Below are 24,728 nucleotides of genomic sequence, written 5' to 3'. Positions count from 1 at the left end.
ATGCCACTATTCTCTCATACTGACTCTCCCCTCCCCATCTGAAATACAGGAGTAATAATAGCCCTCCAGCTTATACTATATTTACATATATATGTGAAGCAATTAGAATAATTTTTAACCAAATTCTGTTTTAAAAACAACAACAAAAAAGAATATGATGGCAGAATCTACAGGTCATCTTCCACTGCCTCCCCCCTTTATAGGGTAGCAAATTTGTAGAAAGTAATAAAATGGTAGTCTGCTAATGTTGTATTCACATTTGTGTCTCTTAGGTGTAACTCTTTTTGTAGCTCTGTATGATTATGAAGCAAGAACAGAAGATGATTTAAGTTTTCATAAAGGAGAAAAATTTCAAATACTTAACAGCTCGTAAGTTTTATGTTACTGCATGACATTCTTCTTAATGTTTGTTAAGTGATTTGTACCATCAACTATTCACATCCTTTGTTTCTGTTGTTGTTTTGAATGGCATAGATGCTAGAAACAAGTACATTAGACTAGGATCATGTGTTTTCACTTCTTGTTTTAGGGAGGAGACCAGAATTATTGTATGAAATGTAGGTTTACTTGAAGTGAAATTAATTTTTGAGTTTCTAGATGTGGAAGTTATTTTTACAAAAAACTAAAAAGTTCCACACCAAATGGCCACAATTTGCAAAAGCTACACAGAGATTTTTATTATTTTCAGATTTATGTCCATTCCTTCGTTGCAAGACCCAAAATAAAAATAGTTTTGAAATCATTATATACCTGACACAGTGTCTCAACAATCTGTTACATTTTAAAAAATGGCCAACACACTAAGTTAAAAAGCTTGTACAAAGGGAGAGATTTTCAGTTGACTCCTAAAACTATACCATGTTGGCGCCAGCCTAACCTTCAGAGGGTGTGTGTTCCACAGCCAAGGTGATATAGCTGAGAAAGCCTTCTGTCAGGTAACTGTCCTCAGATATCACTCAGTGGAGGAACAAGTCATCCTCCCCCGACAGCAAACACCAAGTCATGGGTTGGATAGCATGGCAAGAAATGTTCCTGCAGGTTGGTGAGTACCTAACTGTTTAAAGCTTTAAATGTCAAAACCAAAACAATGAATTGGACTCAGTGGCAAATAGATGCCAAATAAGATGTAATTAGCACAAGTAATTAAAAACTGTAAAAGTACATTTTAAATCAAGATGTGATCCCTACATGTCTCTTGGCTTAGATGTGTTCTCCACCGCAGTTCACTTGTAAAAATCTCTGAATTTTGAAGAGCAGGAAACAGTTATGTATGCTAACAGAAATAAAGATACTGTAATTTTGTTGTCATTAAAAACAATCCCATAGATATAAGCTGCAACATTGCAAGTCTTATTACCACTAATGACTGGTCCCTAAGTAATTTTTTAAAAAGGTTTAAGGCCAAGGGAGTTTTAAGTAAGAGAGCAGCATAATGCACAGTTGCATTGACTCCAGACATGGAAGACTGGAAGCTGGGGTGTGGGGTGAAGATGGGAACGGATGGGGAAGAAACGAGTAGGCCAGACTGATGTATTTCCCCTATAGTCTTACTTGATATCTCCTCCCTCTTGCCATCCATCTGCCATCCTACTGGTGCACTCCTCCTCGGGTAACATTCAAAGACGGAGAGAGATCCCAGTCAGGATCTTTCCAAGCTGTGTGAATGGGTACTAAAACAACAAATGCATTTCAGTGTAAGCAAGTGTAAAGTGATGCACATTGTCAGAGGAGGGGATGCTAACTTCCCATATATATTTATGGGGTATGAACTGATGGTGACTGAAGAAGAAAGAGACTTTGGACTCATGGTGGATAACTCAGTGAAGCTTTTTGAGGTGTGGCAACTGTGGAAAAAAGTGAATTCCATGTTAGGGATCATTAGAAAAGGTGATGAAATAAAACTGCCAATATCAAAATATACTTTACAACTCTATGGTTTGACTGCACATGGAATACGGTATACATTTTTGGTCACCACACCTCAAAAAGATTCAGAAAAAGGGCAACCAAAATGATCAAGGACCTTGAGCAACTCTCCTGCGAGGAAAGATTCAAAATTTGGGGCTTTGTAGCTTAGAAAAAAGGTGAGTAAATGGGGACATGGATGTGTATAAATTCTGCATAGTATAAAGAAAGTGGATAGAGAGACATTCTTCTCCCTCTCTCATAATATTAGTATCCAGGGCCATTCAATGAAGCTCAACATTGGAAGATTCAGTATGGACAAAAGAAAGTACTTCTTCACACAGTACATAATTAAACTGTGTAATTCATTCCCACAAGATGTACTGGTGGCCATCCACCTGGATGGCTTTAAAAGAGATTTGGATAAATTTATGGAGGATAAGGCTATCAATGGCTAGTAGTCATGATGGCTGTGTACTACCTCCAGTATCAGAAGCAGTATGCCTCTGAATACCAGCCACTGGGCATCACAGATGGGGAGGGTGCTCTTGCCCTTATGTCCTGCTTATGAGCTTCCCACAGACATCTAGTTTGCCTCTGAGAGAACAGGATATAGGACTAGAGAGGCCTTTGGTCTGGTTCAGCAGGGCTCTTACGTGAGCAACTTCTACTCCTGCAATTAGCTGTGCATTTGAACATGGAGAGTGCTATAAGGTGAGCACCTGGAGGAAAGGGAGCAGGAAGAATAACCCAGAGAGTCTTTTCTTCTCGCTTGTCACCTTGGCTTACTGGCGTTCACTCTGTCGTGCAAGGATCCACTGTGCCCTGCCTTTCATGATCACAACTAAATACTGAATTGTATTTTTGTCCTTGAATATGAAAGACATAATAAATTAATTAGCAATGGAAATATGGTCTTTTAGAAGTCAGTGCTTATATTGATGCAGTTTATTATTATTATTTATTAAAGTTATAATAAATTAAATTTAGATTCTTCCCAGTAGGAGCCCAGGGTGGCAAACAAAAACACTAACATCTTAAAAAACAGACTTTAAAATATATTAAAACAAAACATCTTTAGAAACATATTAAAAACATCTTTTAAAAATCCTTTTTAACAAACCTTAAAAACATCTTAAAAAGCAATTCCAACAAAGACGCAGATTGGGATAAGGTCTCTGCTTAAAAGGCATGTTGCAAGAGGCAGGTCTTCAGTAGGTGCTGAAAAGATAACAGAGATGGCGCCTGTCTAATATTTAAGGGGAGGGAATTCCAAAGGGTAGGTGTCACAAGACTAAAAGTCTGCTTCCTGTTATGCAGAATGGACCTCCTGAGAAGATGGTATCTGCAGGAGGCCCTCACCTGCAGAGTGCAGTGATTGATTGGGTATATAAGGGGTAAGATGATCTTTCAGGTATCCTGGTCCCAAGCTGTATAGGGCTTTGTGTACCAAAACCAGAACCTTGAACTTGGTCCAGTAGCTAATCGGCAACCAGTGCAATTCTTTCAGCAGCAGGGTGACATGTTGGCGATATCCTGGCACAGTGAGCAGTCATGCTGCCACATTTTGCACCAGCTGCAGCTTCTGGGCCAACCTCAAGGGCAGCCCCACATAGAGCACATTACAATAATCCAGCCTGGAGGTTACCAGTGCATGGATAACAGTGGTCAGACTGTCCCAGTCCAGTGTCCTGCCCAGAGCCCGAGACATGAGATGGAGGCAAGGCTTGGTTCAATTCACTTTTTATTAGGGTGATGGTTACATCCAAAGCAGTGCGCTTCATAAACCTGTCTATTCTAGCTCACTACTTTCCCTAGTTAAGCTACCTAAACAGTCTCTGCAGCGTATGGGGAGAGTTGACTCAGCACTAGAGCCTGGGTGGGCACCTGCTTAAGTAGGGAAGGTCTTTTCCCGTAAACGACGGCTCCTCCGAAGTTCCACCCTCTCAAGGTCCCTTTTCTTGTGCCGTCTTGCGCAGGGTAATGGGGGCGAGCCTCCGATGGCCCGTCTGACAGTGGGGCTTTGCTGGTGACGGTTCAGCTTCAGGGAGCAGGAAGCTGGTTGGCAGGGAAGTGTTTGAAGTGCCAGGCGGGAATTCCTATGGGGGTGTGGTTGGCACACACGAGGGGTAGCTTCCCAACAGCTCAGGTGAGGGGCTCACAGACGGAACGGGAACTACCTTGATGGGGAGACTGGCCAATGGAGTCTGCGGACTGACTGTGCTCCCCCTTCCTTCAATGCTCCCAGGGACCTCGTCCTCATCTGACTCCTCTCCCTGAGGTAACTGGCACAACATCCAGAAAAGGTTGCAGCTGTCTTACCAGCCAAAGCTGATAAAAGGGACTCCTAGCCACTGAGGTCACCTGGGCCTCTAGTGACAAAGATGGATCCAGGAGCATCCCCAGACTATGAATCTGCTCTTTCAGAGGGGTATGACCCCATCTAAAGGAGGCAACTGACCAATTATCTGAACCATCAACCCACAACGCCTCTGTCTTGCTAGGATTCAGACTTAGTTTATTGGCCCTCATCCAGCCCACCACCGAGTCCAGGCAGCGGTCTAGGGCTTGCACGGCCTTTCCAGATTCAGATGTTACAGAGAAATAGAGCTGGGTATCATCAGCGTACTGCTGACACCTTGCCCCAGATCTCCTGATAACCACTCCCAAGGGCTTCATATAGATGTTAAACAGCGTCTGGAACAAAATGGAACCCTGCAGCACTCCACAGGACAACTGCCAGGGGACCGAAAGACAGTCACCCAATGCAGTTTGCAGAATACTTATACCAAACCATGCTGGTGGCATGTTGCTCTGATTTGGAAAAGTTTTAATAACAACAGTTTTTAGAATAGAAACAATTTACTTAAGAGCATTATGATGTTGTGACCATCTTCATGGATTTTTGTAAAGATAGATCCAAGTGAATTAGTGCAGTAACTGCAAAAACTATAGCCAAATATCTTTGGTTTGCATCTTATGATAATCACAATAGGAAATACCATGAAGAGCAAAGTGCTAGTGTACGCCACTCAGTTGCTCCCGCTTTGCTCCACTTTGCCTGGAGCCAGGAAAAATATACCATGTTACGTGTGAACCAGTGCTTATGGTTTGTTTCCATTCAAACCATGAGCAGTTAGCCAGTAACGTATTTTGTTTGGAGAGAAACAAACCACAAATGCTGATTCACATGTAATGCTAAGTAATGCATAATGGTTTGTTTCTCCTATGTCCAGGCAGGGGAGAACAGAGTGCACCAGCAAAAGGCTCCTTCATGAAAAATCATGTTTATTTCTTACAGTGGTTTACCATGATGGTTTACAAACCATAATATATTTAGTTATAGTTCATGCAGTTACTGGAAAAAATCATTGTGATGTCTGGCAGAGTGAAGATTGAAGTAAAAATGGGAGATAATATTGAGGAACAGCTTTGAGGCACATAAAAGCACAGTTACTTGAGCTATGGCTTGTAAATGAAAATCATCCTTTTCTTTTGAACTGGCTGTTGAAGAAAACCAACAAAATATTTACATTATACACTTTCCTTTATGCTTCAAAATACGCCTGCTGTGAATCTAACAAAGCAATACTTCAATAATAAACAAATCCATTACAGATTCTTAACTGCAATGAGAAAAGGTATCAGAGGGTGTGTTTCAGGTACCCAGCTGCCAAGAGACTTGGTGTACAGGGGGAAAAAAATGAAAACTCCAACTCACACAAGAATATTTTGATTTATATGCATGCTGGTACTCAAATTGCTAGGAATTTTTTAAAAGGCATGCCAGCTGCACATACAGGATTTGCATCTGGCCTGCAGTCAAGGCTGGCAACAATAGCCACCAGAACAAAGTGTTTCCATTAGCCACACCTGGAGGGGGAACAGGTTGATCTGTCAATCAGCTGCAAAATCTCTTTGAAGCTTACATTTTTTTAAAAATGCACTCAAGCTGCTTCCACCAGGTTTTACAGTAAAAAGGGGCAGGGCATGACTAGCATCATGTGCCCCCCTTTTTGGAAGAGATAGATGCACTGGAACCAGCAGAACAGTGAGTGTGTTTCTACCCCAAGTTCAAGCACCTTAAGGCAGCCTTTCCCAACCAGTGTGCCTCCAGATGTTGTTGGACCACAATTCCCATCTTTCCTGACCATTGGCAATGCTGGCTGTGGCTGATGGGAGTTGTGGTCCAACAACATCTGGAGGCACACTGGTTGGGAAAGGCTGCCTTAAGGGCTCAAAATGTATTCAGGCACTGAGCAATATTGTAAGACCATCAGCCATCTAAGGCTTCACAGGGATCTTTGGAGAAAGAAACAGAAGAGCTCCCCCATTATGTGGGAAAGAAATTCAGGACTGCAGAATCTGTGTTACACTATCTGGTACACAATTTATGTTATACTATATAGAATATAGAATAGTTATAGAGCACACAATTTATACTATTTTTTATTATAGACCACCTTAGAAGGCTTTTCAAAGTTCCCCCTTTGATAGCAGTGGCATAAAAGGAGTGTTCAGGCATTCTGCTCGAATGGTAAATGCTACACGCAAGCAGGACGAGGGCGGATGTGCTTGCTAACCTGTGCCGCCACTCCCACATCACTCTCCCCATTACCCACCACAAGTTGGAGGGAGAAGTCTGAAGCAGGAATCTACCTCCTACCTGTGGAGACTCCCCCTCTTCAGACAGCATTTTACAACTTGTGGAGAGCGACAGGGTTAGCAACACAGGAGCAAAGCTTAGTATGCTTGTCCCTGCTCACTTGGCTCTCATGGAATACCAACCAGTACGCTGAATGCATCACTGCTCTCATAATCACACTGGGACAATTGCCAAAATACCATGTCTATGAGCTTGCTTTCATACAACAGAACTTCTTACGTTTCAGCTGTAGAGTTCTGTCCATCTACATGCCTGTAAAGCAGGAGTGGGAATTTGTACCCCTTGCTGGATAACATATCCCATCATCCCTAACCATTCATTGGCCATGCTAGCTGGGGCTGATGGGAGTCCAACAAAATCTGGAGGGCCACAAACCTGCTCTAGAGTCTCTTACAATATACTTGAGGGCCCAAGGGCTGCAGTCAGGGAAAGTCCCTTGTGTATATGTGTGCACTTTAGAGCTACTGAAACTACTCAAACTACTGTACATATTGTAGCCATACAAATTAAAGTTCCCTTTCTCTATTTTATTTGGAAAAGCTTATCCCTTATTAAATGACACTGGGCACAGGGTTTATGCATGTTATAAAATATCTCCATCTAGTGGAATTTGTAGGCACTAGTAGCTAAATAAAAACCAATGAATGGGTTCAACACACATTTGTTTATCATATTGCCATCAAATTGCACCAAATTTCTATCCTCTTCCTTTAATGATAACCCCTCCACTCTTTTCATACATAATGAACTATGTAATGAAAGGTGCAAGTTAAATCTATAATAGTTTATGGCAAGTAACTTTAAATTCAGAGTGGGGATTCACATAATGATTTTTCCCTCTTGTTTTGTAGGGAAGGAGACTGGTGGGAAGCACGTTCCTTGACTACAGGAGAAACTGGATACATTCCCAGTAATTATGTGGCTCCAGTCGACTCCATCCAAGCAGAGGAGTATGCTTTTTTAATGTTATGGAAACTATTTAATGCTGGGCTTAAAGGAAATGCATTGTTTGTGTGATTGATTGTGTTGATTTTCAAGAAGTCTATTATCACATTGGTTTCCTTTTTCAACTGCTGATAGTGGAAGAGAGGAAAAACTAAGTCCACTCTCATTAAGTCACAGTAGGAACACCTAGAATTTCCTGACCTGAGTATCCTTCACATTGTAGCTGGTATGTTAGTATAGAAGACAAATAGCATAAAGTTTGCCCAACCTAATTTACCAGAGCTAAGTACATAATAACTGCAAGCTGAGCAACTCTCATATTTTGATATAATGACTACAGTTTTTAAATGTGAATGCTAAGGAGAATTTTGCTACATTTTCAATACAGTAATCAGTGTAAGCTCCATTAAAATTGAAATACTAAATCTTAAATATGCATATTTATTCAGTGGTTTGTAGGCCTCTCATTGTAAGCTGTTCAGTTTGGAAGCTAATCTGATTGCAGGTTAAACAGCTGCATACCTCTGTTCTGCCTTCTGCTTTTCAAATATATCTCAGGACTCCATTTCTAGCAATTGCCAACACAGACAGCAGCTTGTTATTCATATTGGCCTGATTTGCATATCATGCAAAGCCAAACCAAGGCTTAGCAAACTCACAAGCATACAGGATCCCAGAAAGGAGATTGTAGTCACTTTGCTTCTCCCTGGTTGTTCTGCTGCTGCGCTGTCTGAACTAAGCCATGGCTTGGCTTAGTGTGTTGTCCAACCTGGCTTGTGGTTCATCTCTCCTGGAAAAACCATAAGCCATAGGACAAACTTTGGTTACAACTTGCCGTTAGTCTGAATAGAGCTAAACTATGAGCCTAGGTCCAGACCCAGGCTAAGCGAAGCCATGGCTTTGTGCAGCACAGCAGCAGAATGATCAGAGGGGAACAAAGCAGCTAGAGCCCACTCCTCTCTCAGAGTCCATTTCACTCTAGACCGTGATTTGACTTAGCTTGACATGTGAACCAGGCTTTTGACTGTTGCTATGCTTGCCCTTTTACATCTTCTATTACCAGAAAAAGCCTGTATCATTTACTTTCCATAACAGGTTGTTAGGCTGTATTTTCATGGCATGAGATCCTCACAATTATCCTTAAATAATCTCCTGTTTTAAAAGCCTGTATAATACTATTCAGTTCTATTTAAAATGTATTTTTTTCCTGGTGTTTTTGATAGATGGTACTTTGGCAAACTTGGACGAAAGGATGCTGAGAGGCAGCTGCTAACATTTGGAAATCCACGAGGAACTTTCTTGATTCGTGAGAGTGAAACCACCAAAGGTAGTATGGCCACTATTTAAATGGCTAAGCACAGGAAAAAATTGAACCTTACAAAGTGATGACTCAATAACAGATAGCACTTAATCTGTCATACACACACTGATTTTTGTGTGTGTAACTTTCTGAATGCCAGTGTTTTCACTAATATTCTGTATTGAATAATCATCATATCCGATCCATGTAGTGCCATTCCTAAATTCTCTTACTGCGTGGAGAAAAGTGACTAAAGAGTTATGTGTTGACTTGTCCAAATTGTGCTGCATGCTTGTGGAATTCTGCAAAGCTCAAGAAAAGAGAGAATTTGAGTTAATTAATCTATGTTTGTTATGATCAATAACAGATCACAATTAAGTATCACTCTTTGAAATTGGATATGATTTTTTTATTTATTGTATATCAAGTGTATCAGTAAAATGTATATAAAAATGAGGGTGGTTGCTGATTAAAATGAAATGATCCTGTTGACATAGATAGCATTTATAGTATGATTAGTTTTAGTTTTGCTTCAGTGGTGAGGAAGCTTTTCTTGGGCAGTTAGCTCAAGGCTGATTTTATGCAGTGTTTCCCTAGATGGTGGTATAACTGATCTTAAAATACTGAAAATTGCATCAGTAAATTCTTACATCAAGCAATGTCCCCTTTTACAATTTCGAAGGAGCATAATCCTATAAGCTTTGAAACAATCTTTTTCATGCCTTAATGGTGCCTTTTTAATTACATTGGACAGTTCTGTTTTACATTGGACAATAAAATGTTATCAAAAAAACTTAAATTACTTTCAGTTAGAATAAGACTGTTTCCTAAAAGAAAAAAAGAATAAGACTATTTCCTTATTTCTGACTACATGTAGTTTTTATTTAACTTATAGGTGCCTATTCATTGTCTATTCGTGACTGGGATGATATGAAAGGAGATCATGTCAAACATTATAAAATTCGCAAACTCGACAATGGAGGGTATTACATAACAACCAGGGCACAATTTGAAACTCTTCAACAGCTTGTTCAGCATTATTCAGGTAATTTTGCCGATGGTAAATATTCCCAGCTCCTATAAGATATTAATAGTGTCTATAGAACTTTTTTTTCTGTAGAATACATTAAAGAACTTAGTCTTAGTTTTCTATTGATCTTGATACAGACTAGTTAGGGAAGAAAAAAGGTCTGTGAAACTCTCATATTTATTGTTATTTATTAAATAATCTTAATATTATTTACCATAATGCCCCAGAGAGTGCTTCAAAAATAGAATATACAGTAAAAAAACTAAATAAAATGATTATAATTATAAAACATATAAAATGTTCCAAATGGAACAGAAAAATATATGAGAGCAAAGGAAAAAATCCACTATTTTAAAAAAATCATTATAAAAACCACAAAGCATCTTTGCACTACATAAGCTATGTTCCTCATAAATTACACCACTACAATGCAAAACCATGAAATGACATTGGGAATGTCATTGACTGGACAATTTTTGCTAGTTATGTAACATATCAGTATATTTTTTTTCTTAGAGAGTGCAATCCCATGTTCAAGCAGACTTCTGCTCATGCAACAGGACTTCACTTTCCATTCTCCGCCCTGCACATCCCCAAAATCAGTTCAGGAGGGTCACCCTGCTTCTGCTAAGAGCCCACACCCCAGTAGGGGGGCATTTGACAAGAGTTTGTGTACCTGCTTTAGGAAGAAACTAGATGCAGGGGAGGGGGAAGGGAGCTCTCCAAAGCCTGGAGCTAACCCTGCATGCAACTGATCTTTTGCCTGCCTTCCTCCCCCTTGCAGCCTCCTATATCTGCAAAAAACCTTCTCCAGGAAGGGTCAGGAGGCTGTCCTGAACTGTGGGGTGGTGTCATAAGAAGCCATAGCGTGAAGGGAGAATCTTAGAGTGTGGGCAAGTATATATGGGAGGAGATTATTCTTCAGATAACCTAGCCTGCAGCCATTTAAGGCTTTAAAGGATAATCCAGGACTTTGAACTAGATCTCAAAATACACCAATGCAGACGACCAAACCCTGGAATAATATGATTGTATTTGCCAGTCCTAAGAAACAACCTTGCCGTCCTTTTTTGGACTGCATGAAGTTTCTGAACCATTTTCAAAGGCAGCCCCATACAACACATTGCAGTAATCCAAACAAGAGGTTACAAGAACATGGATAACTGTAGCAAGGCTATCTCTGCCCAGATAGTATTCCAGTTGATACAGTAGCCTAGGCTGTGGCCTCCTGTGCCTCCAGTGAGAATGCTCAATCGAAGAGCACCCCCAAACTAGAGGGAGTGCAAAACAGACTGAACACAATTCACCTAGGAAAACAAACCACTTACTAACAAGCAGGGCTAGCGCCAGGCATGCCAAAGCCCTTGGGCCCCAGCCTTCCCTGGGCCCCAGCACCCGCACGCATACCCACAGCCAGGCATGACTGGGCCCTTGGGCACCAGCCTGTGCCAGGTGTGTGGCTCCTGCCTGTTCCACCTACCTCTCTCCTGTGTCCTGCTGCTGCATGAGCTGCGCGTGCAGGGCTACCATCAACCAAGATAGCAGCAGAGGCTTCTCTAAGGGGCTGATACCCCCACCGCCATCTTGGTTGATGGCTCTCATGCACGGTACACTACGCGCATGCACGCACACGTGCCTGCCATCCACCCAGATGGTGGTAGGTGCATGAGCATCTTAAAGAAGCCTCCACCACCATTTTGGTTGATGGTAGCCCTGTGTGTGCAGCAGCAGCAGATAGGAGAGAGGTAGGTGGAGTGAGTGAACAGGTGGGTGGACTGGAAGCTCCCTCCCTGCAATCCGCGGCAGGGGAGCACTACTCCCCCACCTTAATGAGGGGCCCCTGAAGGGCCTCTGTGGGCCGCAGGGCCCTCAGCCAGGGCCTGACCTGGCTGCCCTTTGGCACCGGACCTGCTAACAAGTCTGCGTCTGTGTTCAAATTGCTTTTTAATATGTTTTTAAACCTTTTTTTAAAAATAGATGTTTTTTAAACCTTTTTTTAAAGATGTTTTTAAAGCTTTTAAAGATGTTTTGTTTTAATATATTTTAAAGTCTGCTTTTATGATGTTTTAAAATGTTTTTAGTGCTTTTGTTTGCTGCCCTGAGCACTACTATATGCCTTGGTTCATACTTATTGCCTGCTGCAGCCAACCTCTGATCAAAGAAAACTGTTAATGTTTTAAAACATTTTCACTTGAGTATCCTAAATGATCATACATAGGACCTGTGGAGCTCCCTATAATACATAATTTATCATATAAAAGCCTTTGCTAGTTTATGTTTTTATGTGAACAGTAACAGTCATGACTACACATATATAACTTTTCTCCGCATTAACAGGTATTGGCATTAAATACATGCAAAAGTATTAGTGGTACAGACACTATCCTTGTTGATTTTTAGAAATACCTAAATGTGAGAGTTGTAGATTTTGATTGTTATGAAATATTAATTAAATTTCATATTTTATATTGATTTTCTATTCAAATATATATTGGCTGTTTAGCCATTCATAAAATTAAATGGTTTATTTTTTATTAATCTAGTGATGGTTTTTTTTAGTGGATTTCAGGTTTTTTTCCTGTATATTAGGTCAAGACTTTCCTCTTTTCCCAGGCATTTTAGCATGTGTTTTAAATTGTTTTAAATTTTTTAATTGTGATTTAAATTGTTTTTAAAAGATGTGTTTTTAAATTTGTATATTTGTTTTAATGTTTTTAGTTACTGTAAACTGCCCAGATATCTTTGGCGGTATATAAGTACAATAAATAAATTAATAAATAAAATTATAGTTAGTATGCATTTTTATTACATTAATTTTCATATATATTTAGTGATTGGCCATGCTTTGCATTCTTTCAATTATGAAATAATTAAAAATGCATGTCTGTATAATTTGCTTTTTTAAAAATAAAAAATAGCTTCCTCACATTTTAGACTGTGTGTGTGTATATCATCTGCATGCACACAAATTTCTATAAAAAATTTCTGTAAAGTTCTTACCTTCAAGATGCTTCTTATTTTTATTTTTAAGGAAATTATAAATATATGTTAAAAAGCTTATTCTAGTCTATAATATCATAACTGAAATGGTGTCTAAGATTGTTCAACCTTTAAAATGTTTCATAAACTGTAGAGAGAGAAAGAAATCTGTTTGGGATTATTCCTGTATCATTTTATTTCTGTTTGTAATATTATTCAGTGTTGTTCATAAAAAAATTCTGGCCTTCTCTTTCTTCCTGGACCAAGATTATACTAACTAGAGGAGTACTTACAATTTATGCATGCCTCAGCTATTTTAAAATATTAATTAATACTACATATATCTCTTAGGCATTGTCTCTTTGTATTGTATTGTACCAAAGCCCTCGATTTTGCTTCTAAGGTCTATTTATTCTGTCTCTATCCACATTCAGACTTTCATATGCTAATAATTTGTTGTTTCTTGTATTGGCTCTTGTATTGGTGTAGCACTGGAAATGTTATCTTTGACAGATTTTTGCAACTGGTTGGGAAGTATGTTACTGCAAAGCAGTTGAGTTCAGTTTAGAGATTTGGCTGGTTGTTTTACATCAAGATGTGAACATGATGGCTGGTGAGAAAGAATAGAAAGCAGTAAATCACCACCCCTGAACAGCAACTGAGAGGGTGGGAAGTCTAGTGGTCAGGTTAGAAAAAGAGGAAAGGGCTCTTACACCTTTTAATAGTGTAGCAGAGAGAGAATTTCAGCAGGTATAGCTGGCCATGCAAGCTACGCCTACTGAAATTCTCTGTTCTACCCTAGAGAACTCCCTTAAACTTAAAGGTGGGTCTGTTTGAGGGCATTTGAGGCAGGAGGAAGCTTGCACTGTGCTGTGCAGGTGTGCTGCTGGTAAATGGCCAGCATCTTCCTGCTTGCTGGAGCAGTGTATCTGCATGATGGTGCATAAGCTACTGCCTTCAACCGATGCCCACAAAGAAGGAAGCAGGCATTTCCTCCCTGTCTGATTAGTCAGCAGCAGTCATTTACTGCTTTCCACCCTACCTCACCAGCCACTGCAAGACATGGCCTTCAGCTTTCCTCCTCTTTACAGCTCCTAGCTATGTATTCCTTCCTGTTTTGGACTCCTCTACGTGACCTTCTCCTGTAAAAGAAAAAAAGCCTGCCTCAAGCTATTATTTTGTTTCCATGGGGCGGGGGGGATGGCCAAGTTGCAAATTCTGATAGTGAATAAAAGCATTGTTAGGAAAGTAGTTTTACACATTCTTACTGAACATGTCTAGATTTGAGCATGCTCAGAAACAAGTTGCAAGATCAACCATGCACATTCTGGCTCTACATCAGCCTGAATTGTCTGTGCATTAATTGGTATGCCTGTCACCCTGTCCAACATGCTTTCCTCAGAGACCTTTCTCCAGATTCCCCTACCAGGAGAGAGGGACTGGTTCTGGAATTATTAATATTTATTAATATTTATTTCATTTGTTTGCTGCCTCATACCCAACCATCTCTAGGAGACTTACAACAGATTTTAAAAACATACAGTATAAAAACTTAAAACCCAAACAAACAAAAAACAACTAAGATAGTACACATCTTAAGGCCAAAGGAATGTTCCCCTTAAGGAGGCTTGTCTGGCCCAGACTATGAATTCTTCTTTTGTACTAGGTGAAAACCTTTTCATATGCTTGGCCTTTTAGATCTTGGCTTTCAATGCAGATGTTTTTCCTGCTTTGTTTTTATTCTCTTATTAATGGTTGTTGTTTTTACTGATTCTATGAGTTTTTATGTAAACCACTCTGGCAAGATAAAACGTGTAAAACGAATTTCTTAGCACCAGTCCAAGGGTTTGCTTTTTTCTTTTTCTTTTGCCTCTGTAGGCCAGCCTACCTGCCTTCCTCCCTCATGGCCTCAGGTAGCTGAAAAAAACTTTCCTGCCACCCCACTAATTCCTGGTAACTCCTCACACACAGAATACAGCCCAATAGTTTGAACTGGCACACTGAAACCATGAGAATCAAACACACCTCAGGGAGGGCTAGCTTGTGTGTAAGGGCTCACAGTTCTGTATTCCTGAGTGCATAGGAAGCCCTTAGCTTGCTACAATAGGAAAGGAGTATCTTCACACATTCACAGTATCCAGGCCCTTGATCAGTGCTTTCGGTGCATGTGCAAAGCCTCCACTGCTTGTCTTCAGGGCACACTAGGCAGGAGCTGGATCATCACACCCAAGATTTTCAGGGCAGTTGCATAGTTTTGCTGCATTTGTCCCATTTTAAGTTCAAAATGCCCCATATGAAAAACTTGCAAACTCTATCTCAGGCTATTATATGTTTATTATCGTGCTGAAATATGCACTTGTCAGATGTGGTTTAATAGTTTTTTTCAAGAGAACAAACTGGTGATATTAATATAATAGCTGTTAATTGGTATTTTCTGATACCAGTATATTTCTGCAGCCATAGGTAAAAAGAAAACAGTTTACTTACTTGCTTACTTATTCGAAGTATTTATTATCTGTCCTTCACCCAGGTCCCATGGCAGACATATACAAATCTAATTAAACAATAAAACTGGAACAACGTAAAACAAAATAGAGATTTCAGTTACAAGTAGAACCACCACCAGCAACAGAAATTCACACTCACCCTTCCCCAAAAGTCTGGGCAAAGAGGTGCATCTTCACCTGCTGCCAAAATGTCATAAGCAATATAGTGAGACACACCTCAGACGGGAGGTCATTCCAAAGGTGAAGGGCAGCTACAGAGAAAGCCCACTCATAATCTCCCACCCCATGAATCTCATTAGGTGTGGGGACCACCAGCAGGGCTTCCCTTACAGATCTTAAGACTGTGGCAGGTTGGTATGGGAGGCGGCATTCGTACAGATATTTGGGACTTAAGTCATTTTGGACCTTAAATGTCAGTTAACATTAACACCTTAAATTGGTACCAGTTTTTTTTAAAGAAAAAAACAATAATAATCAGGCACTGTAGACTTGCTTCTGGACATTTGTTTGAAATGGAAATGGACTGCCTTCAAGTCGATCCAAACTTAGGCAACCCTATGAATAGGGATTTCATGGTAAGTGGTATTCAGAAGGGGTTTACCATTGCCTCCCTCCAAGGCTACTCCTCCCTAGCTGGCTAGGGCCTGTTCAACTTGCCACAGCTGCACAAGCCAGCCCCTTCCTTGTCCACAACTGCCAGCTGGGGGGCAACTGGGTTCCTTGGGACTATGCAGCTTGCCCATAGCTACACAGGTGGCAGGGCACGTAACCCCTGAGCCACTCACTGTGGGGGTGATCTTTAGCTGGCCCTTGACACCCAGGAGACGCGAGTGGGGATTTGAACTCACAGACTCTGGACTCCCAGCTAGGCTCTCGCCCCACCTGTGCTATACATTTGTTTAACATGTCCCTTATTATCAAAGCACCAATAAAGCCAAGCAGATCATATATGTAACTCTTAAATAAAACAATCCAGGAGATGCTACAGCCCACCAAATAGTTGTTCTTTTAACAATCCTATGTTTTTTTTTAATTGGCTCTTTCTGCCTATTAGTATGCTGAAATCTCCCCCAAACTGTGTTCATGTGACCAAAGGAAAACAGCAGTACTTGTGCAAGGGGGCATGAACATAAGAAGAGCCCTGCTAGATTAGACCACAGCACCTTTTAGTCCACCATTCTTTTTTTACAGCAGCCAACCAGATGCTAATGGGAAGCCCATAAGGAGGGCCTGAGCTCAATAGTACTCTTCCTACTTGAGATCCCTCCAACTATTCAGAATCATACCGACACTAGATGTAGTAATGGGTAGTAACAATTAATAGCATTGATTATTTAATTGCTGTTGCTCACATAGGATTTATCCTGATGCTTCAGTAGATGATGTGAACATCACTTTAATGTTTGGATCTCTATATTATCTGGCTGTTATATAACAGTAGAGACAGATCTGAGAACTGCTGACGTGATCCCAATAGGGAGGTCAAGGGCTTTCTGGTCAAGGGCTTTCTGGTCAAGGGCTTTCCAGACAACATAAGAAGAGCCTGATGGATCATACCAAAGGCTCATCTAGTCCAGCATCATGTTCTCACAGTGTCCAGCTGGATGCCTATGGGAATTCCACAAGAAGGACATAAGCACAACTGCACTCTCCCCACTTGTGCTCTGCAGCAACTGGTATTCAGAGGCAAAAGTGCCTTCACAACTGGATGTAGTGCCTAGCCATCATGGGTAGTAGCCATTGATAGCCTTATTCTCCATGAACCTGGAGAGGAACTCCCAGCTATTTTGCTCCTGCACTAAGCTGAGCCAAGATTTAGAACCAGAAAGGAGCAAAGTGGCAGTAAGCTCCCTTTCAGAGTCCACACATTCATGTGATTTTGCTAAGCCAAAATTATTTCTCCAGCACCACCTGCCCCAGATACTTCCTTGTAGCTGAGAGAATGTCCCAAACTTTTGTTGTGCCTATTCCCAAAGAGTCTAAAAAACAATAAATTAAGAACCTGAAAATACAAGAAGATACAACATATGTGGCATCCATTTATGACCAGTAGTTATTGGGGGCTAGGGAAGAAAATGAAAATCTTATCAGCTTGCACTCCTTTTTTTAATGCAAACCATGATCTGTAACTTAAAACACTTCTTTTTGAAATTAAGATTCTCATAAAGGTAATAAAGTTAAATTGGGGCGTTAGGATTTTTTATTTTATGTGTTTAAACTTGTTAAATAATTTAACAAGCAATTTAACAAATAACTAATTTAACAACTTGGATATTTTAAATTAATATTTTGAACTGTGTCTGCCCATGAGTGCAGAATGTTGTAAAAAGAAGAAACTGAGAGATTATTTATTCATTCATTATGCCAAACAAAGAATGCTGTCAATAAATGCCCTTGATATGGAAGTCTCATTATTTTCAAAAGTGAATGTTTTAAGTGTGCAGTTTATCTTCCAGCTTTTTGGGGAGAATGCTACTAACAGATTATGTAACTTGTTTACTAGCTTTGTTTTTCTTGCTTCCTGTGTTTGTTTCATGTTTGTTACTCTGTTCTTTTCCCTCTGCTTCACTTCTGCTTCATCAGAGAGAGCTGCAGGTCTTTGCTGCCGCTTAGTAGTCCCTTGTCATAAAGGAATGCCAAGGCTTACTGATCTGTCTGTCAAAACCAAAGATGTCTGGGAAATTCCACGAGAATCACTACAGTTGATCAAGAGACTGGGAAATGGGCAGTTTGGGGAAGTATGGATGGGTATGCAGATAAAATGTTTTTTTTATAGTCTCCCAACTTTTGAGGGCAAGTATGGAAGATGGAATGTGGAAACAAAATGAGCCATGACCATGAATATCAAAGAGCAGATGTCTTTGATTACTTAGGATAACATGTTTGTGACTTTAAAAAACTTTCATTCTAACCACTGAGTAATTTATAGAAGTAGAACAGATGATATCATATGCTCTCCTGGCTCTAGTTGTCAGCTTTGACAAACTACCTTCAGTTTAAGAGTCAGGCTTCACACATCCTAATCTGTTAATTATGTAAAGGTTGCCATGAGCCTGCTATCTGGAAATTCAGTGAGCACAGGCACTGAAGGACAAACCACCTTCCATCTTTCTCTGTGCATGCAATAACTATGTGGATTACAAGTATTTCTTTTATTAATTTCCTTTCCTGTAGAGAAAGCTGATGGTTTATGTTTTAACTTAACTGTGATTGCATCGAATTGCACTCCACAAACTGTCGGATTGGCTAAGGATGCATGGGAAGTTGCACGAGATTCATTGTTTCTGGAAAAGAAGCTGGGTCAGGGCTGTTTTGCTGAAGTGTGGAGTGGTAAGGCAGCGAAAACTGTTCTGTTTGGGATAGATAACTTAAAGTCGTCATTGCAGAAATCAATTTCAAAATCAGAAAGCTGTAATTAAACCAAGTGAAATAATGTTGCCACCTAAATTTACATATTTATATGGTCCATCGATGGTGAGGCCTAGTCTGTAGACTTGCTTTGAACAGATCATATTAGGTGCTGCCTTTGTGCAGTATCGCAAACTGCAACACTGATGTTGCAAGAACATTATTCTAGCGTCATTGTCTTTGGGTGAAGACAATCCTATATGCCAGTTCCTAAATTTCATCATTCTTTAGCTAGTCCCAGAAATGAAATCCAGGCTGGGGCTATGCAAATATGTGTTTGCTCATTTGTCAATAGTTTCTATTGAGTTCTATAGAACAAAGTAAATGGGCTGTAATTTGGAACACATTTGGAGAGGACAAAACCTGCTCCAAATTCCAGATTAACCAGGGACAGGTAGCACTGAGCAGATATAAACCAATCCAAGGGTTGTCCCTAAATTCACCCCTTTTTCTCATATAAGTGAATTAAACCAGAACTATCACTAGAAGCTAAAATGATGAAACTGAGGTTATCATACTTTGGACGTATAATGAGAAGCCATAATTCACTAGAAAAGACAATGATGCTGGGAAAAACAGAAGGGAGTAGAAAAGGAGGAAGGCCAAACAAGAGATGGATTGATTCCATAAAGGAAGCCACAGACCTGAACTTACAAGATCTGAACAGGGTGGTTCATGACAGATGCTCTTGGAGGTCGCTGATTCATAGGGTCGCCATAAGTCGTAATCGACTTGAAGACACATAACTGCAAAAGGAGACTTTATTGTAGTGAGGAAAAGTCTGCCCTTTGTCCAGTAGCACTTGGCGGGAAGAGGCATCATTGCTTATCTGAACTCCCATCATCAGCGTTGCTGCAGCTTGGCTAGAGGGAGAGGGGCAAAATGGCAGTGAGGCCAGTGTGGTGTAAACACACCGGCAGGAATTCCAGATTTGCTTATGCATTCACACTGCATCAACGTCACTGCTGCCTCACCAGTAAGCTGCAGTGATGCCCATGACAGGAGGTCAGGTAGTCGATGCCCTGACAACTGCTGCTGCCTCTGTCCCTGACAGTAGGTGGTCTGGTACGACATACAGGCCTTCCCTCCAAACACAGACGCACAATTACAACAGCGCTTTTACTGGTTACAAATCAGTAGCTAAGCAACCTGAAGGGGGGGGGTGTATGAAGACTGCCAGTTTTAAAGAATATTGTATGTGAGAACAAATTACCTGTGTGCTTTAACATCTATAGACATTACCAACATTTATGATCCAGTTTACTTTTTTTCTTCACCCCCAAAATAGCTGCTTTACATTTTTTTTAAAAAAAAGTCCATGGATAGTGAATAGATTAAACAGCCTTTGTGCTGTATAGAGGAAATATCATTAAAAATATTGAGCTAATGAATGAATTCCTGCTTTACCACACTCACCATTATTGGTTCAATGAAGAACTAATTTGTACTTAAATGACAATGAATTCTTTAGCTCTGTGTTTTAAAAAAAGAACACTATTTGATGTGCTGTTCTGCCCAAAGCTATATATAGCTTTGTATATGCACACATATACACATACTCTTCTTCCATTAGGAAGCCTTTTTCAAATGTATTTCCTCAAATAAATGGAACTAATTTTAGCACTGAAATATTAATCAGCACTATTTAGTCAAATAAATTAGACTTCTGCTGATTTGTGTAAGGAGCTCAGATGTTGGGCCCTCTTTTAATAACAGAGGCAGATAAATTTCTCCCAAAGAACTCCGGGTTGTGCCTTAGCTATGCAATAACACTAGAAGTAGATTGGACTAAGAGAAGTGTTTTGTCCTTGGTCACTCAGTTTATAACAGAGGATTTAAAACTGGCTTAACATATATGTATTCATCCCTTTGGCTACTACGGTGCATGGATCTAGATTAAAATAACTGGGTAACCAAAAAAACTGCAGGCAGTGTCCACTGCTTCTTATATGTCTCACTTATTGACCTTTACCACTCCTGGTCTTTGTTTACCTACCATAAGTAGTGTTCTATGAGTGCTCCAGGCACTGAATGTTTCCATTGACAGTATTTGTGGGGGGGGGTTTGTAGGTACATGGAATGGAAATACAAAAGTGGCAATAAAAACGCTGAAGACTGGCACAATGTCCCCAGAATCATTCCTGGAGGAGGCACAGATCATGAAGAAGCTGAAACATGACAAACTGGTCCAGCTTTATGCTGTGGTGTCTGAAGAACCTATCTATATTGTCACAGAATATATGAGTAAAGGTAGGTTAAGAATTGCTCCTTATAGAGGTGGATGGGGAAGTACTCTCTAGATCAGCCTTTCCCAACCAGTGTGCCTCCAGATGTTGTTGGACCACAACTCCTGTCAGCCTCAGCCAGCATTGCCAATGGTCAGGAAAGATGGGAATTGTAGTCCAACAACATCTGGAGGCACACTGGTTGGGAAAGGCTGCTCTAGATTGATTAATGTAAATTAGCTTTACCTTTAACCATTTCTTTAATCCATTTTTTTAAACCTTGGTTAAATAGGCGGATGTTCCCATGCTTCCATAACGCATTTTAAGGAACTTGTTTAACATTATTTATGGTAGATGACTTTTATTTACTTACTGTATTTCAGGTATTCATATACTGCTTAATATTCAGAATTTCTAAGTCTTTCAAACCAGAATCCTGACTTTCCAAGGCAAATTATTACTCACACAGTTTAATTAAATGAAAGAGTAATGTTGATGTACATTTATATATTCTTTAAATGTTTGTTGACATAGGGAATGGTGTCTCTAGATCCATTTTACTGATTGTGAGTTTACAACAAGGCTAAACTCAATACTGGTGATTTTTGAGAAAATTTGTTCATTAATCCTTTTGTGCCTTCATATTTCTGTGTTGAGTTATCTACTACTGGAACAGGTTGTTTTTACATTGCTTCCCCTCTATCTGAAGATCTCGATACATGCTTTAACATATCCTTGACTCATTTATCCTCAAAACTACCCATTTGAAGTAATTGATTATTATTTTTAATCAAAGGAGTTGAAGTTGATGTACATAGTTGATAATAGAAGGTGATCTATATGACTGGGTGTGTCCAGGGTGTGGTGAACATGTCATTGCATGAGGGGGTGGTGCCTGGTGCCTTGAAGGAGATGGTAGTGCAATCACTCCTGAAAAAAACCACCCTTGACCTGATGGTATATTTAACAATTACCACTCAGTCACAAATACACTATTTTTAGGCAGGGTACTTGAGAGGTACTATACTGGTGCAGGCATGCAACTGATTATCTATTCCCATTCCAATGAAGGGTTCAGACCTAGATTCAGGACTGAATCAGCCTTAGTCTCCCTGATGCATAACCTTTATCATGAGAAGGACAAAGGGAGTGTGACCCTGCTGTTCTTGCTTGATCTCTCTTTGCTTTTGATACCATGAACCATGATGTCCTCCTGGACCATCTATGGGAGATGAGTATTTGGGACACTGTTCAGCCGTCTCCAGGGACAGTTCCAGAAGATAGCATTGGATGACTTCCTGGCTCTTGAGCTATGAGATGCCACAGAGCACTATGTTATCTCCAATGCTATTTATCATCTATATGAAGCCACTGGGAGCAGTTATTAGGAGGTTGGGAGTGGGGTGTCATCCATATAGTGATGATACTCTATTCTCTTTCACTGTAACATCTGAATCAGGAATGGCTGAGCAGGCCCTGGACCAGTGTCTAGATGCAGTGGTAGGCTAGATGAGGGTGAATAATGTGAATTCTGGCAAGACAGAATCTCTGTGGGTTGGTGTTTCTCAGGTTTGGGAAGTCAGTAAGTTGCCTGCTCTGGATGTGGTCACATTCTCCCTGAAAGAGCAGGTGTGTAGTCTAGGATGCTCCTATTTATTTATTAATTAAATGTATTAGTCGCCCATCTGGCTGGCTGTCCAGCCACTCTGGGCGACGTACAAAATAAAAACATACAAATACATTAAAACATTAAAAATCTCAACAATAATAATAAAACCTAACCCACCCCAAAAGCCTGCCTGAAGAGCCAGGTCTTCAAGGCCCAGCGGAAGCTCATCATAGAGGGGGCATGGCGGAGATCATTTGGGAGGGAATTCCACAAAGTGGGGGCCACAATTGAAAAAGCCTCACTAGTTCTCAGCAGTCTAGCTGTTTTAACTGGCGGGATAGAGAGAAGGTCTTTTGAGGCTGATCTTGTTGAGCGGCATCCCTGATGATGTTGGAGGCGCTCCTTCAGATAGACTGGGCCGAAACCGTATAGGGTTTTAAAGGTCAGAACCAACACCTTGAATTGGGCCCGGAAAACAACCGGTAACCAGTGCAACTCCTTCAGCACTGGAGTGATGTGATCTCGCCGGCAGCTGCCTTTAATCAGGTGAGCCGCCGCATTCTGTACCAGTTGCAGCTTCCGGACCGTTTTCAAGGGTAACCTCATGTAGAGCGCATTACAGTAGTCTAGGCGAGAGGAGACCAGGGCATGTACCACAGATGGGAGCAGATGGTTGGGAAGGTAGGGGCGCAGCCTCCGTATCAGATGGAGTTGATACAGCACCGCCCGGCTTACAGCCGAGACCTGAGCCTCCATGGACAGCTGGGAGTCAAGAATGACCCCCAGGCTGCGGACCTGGTCTTTCAAGGGCAATTGTACCCCATTGAGCACCAGCTCTGTCACTGTAGGCATCTTCAGCTGGTAAGACAGCTATGGCCATTCCAATGAAACCTTGACTACGGTTGTCCATGCATTGGTAACCTCAAGGTTGATTTCTGCAATGTGCTCTACCACCAGCATATAAACACATTGTTTGTGGGATTTGCACTGGCTGCCAATCTGCTACTGGACTAAGTATCAAGGTTTTGGTACTAACATATAAGGTCCTTATATAAGGCAAATCCAATGTAGGCATCCAGAGCACTGGAACCATATGTACTGGATCAGTTTTAATTATTGCAGCCTGAGGATGTGGACAAGCTTCTGGAAGAAGTGCAGCAAACCACCTGCCCCCTTGACCCTTGCCATTCTTAGGTTCTTAGCTGTAGGAGATTGACTGGGTGGGTCCAGGGAATAATTAATGTTTCACTGGTGGAGGGGGAGGTACCATTTACTTTGAAGGAGGCAACTGATTCTTGGATCCATTCCAGTCTGGCTTTAGGCTTATCACTGAAACTGCTTGGTTACCCTGGTTCATGACATCTTTTGGGAGAGAGATAGGGGCAGTGTGACCCTGCTCATTCTCCTTGATCTCTCAGCAGCTTTTGATACTGTGGACCATGATATCCTTCTAGACATCTCAGGGAGGTGGAGGTTAGGGGCACTGTGCTGCAGTGGTTCCACTCATACATCCAGGGCCACTTCCAAAAAGTAGTTATGGGAGATTGCTTTCAGCACCATGGGAGCTGTCCTGTGGTGTTCCCACAGGGTTCCATCTAGTCCCCCATACTATTTAACATCTATACGAAGCTGCTGGGAGCTGTCATAAGGAGATTTGGAGTGAGGTGTCATCAGCATGCAGATAACACCCAACTGTATCTCACTGTTTCATCTGAATCAGGAGAGGCTGTTGAGGTGCTGGACCGGTGCTTGGAGGCTGTGATGGGCTGGATGTGGGCCAATAAACTGAGGCTGAATCCTGAAAAAGCACAGGTGTTATGTGTCCAGAATTCTCATGTCCAGGAGGATGGAGACATCCTTTTCTGGATGGGGTTCCACCCCGCTGAAGGAGCAGGTTCACAGCTTGGGTGTGAACCTGGATCCAACATAGTTATTGGAGGCTCAAGTGGCCCCAGTGGCTAGGAGTGCCTTTTTCCAGCTCCGGCTGGTTCACCAGCTTCGGCCCCTTTTGTACAGAGATGACTTGGCAACAGTACTCTACGCTGTGGTAACCTCCAGATCGGATTATTGCAGTGTTCTATGTGTGGGGGTGCCCTTGAAGATGACTCAAAAACTTCAACTCATCCAAAATGCAGCAGCCAGGTTACTAGCTGG

At 41.0% G+C, this 24,728-nt stretch overlaps 1 protein-coding gene across 11 annotated transcripts in view; it reads left to right on the top strand.

Moving 5' to 3' along the window:
* Positions 1-24,728, top strand: part of FYN (FYN proto-oncogene, Src family tyrosine kinase) — a 189,289-nt gene that overhangs the window by 139,187 nt on the left and 25,374 nt on the right. For 9 of the 11 annotated variants that reach the window (XM_061623645.1, XM_061623640.1, XM_061623637.1 and 6 more), the window contains 6 exons: positions 273-369; positions 7,423-7,521; positions 8,740-8,843; positions 9,712-9,861; positions 17,916-18,080; positions 20,811-20,990. In XM_061623645.1, coding sequence (XP_061479629.1) covers positions 273-369; positions 7,423-7,521; positions 8,740-8,843; positions 9,712-9,861; positions 17,916-18,080; positions 20,811-20,990 — 795 coding nt within the window. Of the gene's footprint in view, positions 1-272; positions 370-7,422; positions 7,522-8,739; positions 8,844-9,711; positions 9,862-17,915; positions 18,081-18,506; positions 18,663-20,810; positions 20,991-24,728 lie in introns of all 11 variants that reach the window. The other 2 variants (XM_061623646.1, XM_061623647.1) reach the window with 2 other exon arrangements.

This window comes from Rhineura floridana, chromosome 4 (genome assembly GCF_030035675.1).
Source record: "Rhineura floridana isolate rRhiFlo1 chromosome 4, rRhiFlo1.hap2, whole genome shotgun sequence".
NCBI lineage: Eukaryota > Metazoa > Chordata > Lepidosauria > Squamata > Rhineuridae > Rhineura > Rhineura floridana.
This window is presented reverse-complemented; position numbering and strand designations above follow the sequence as displayed.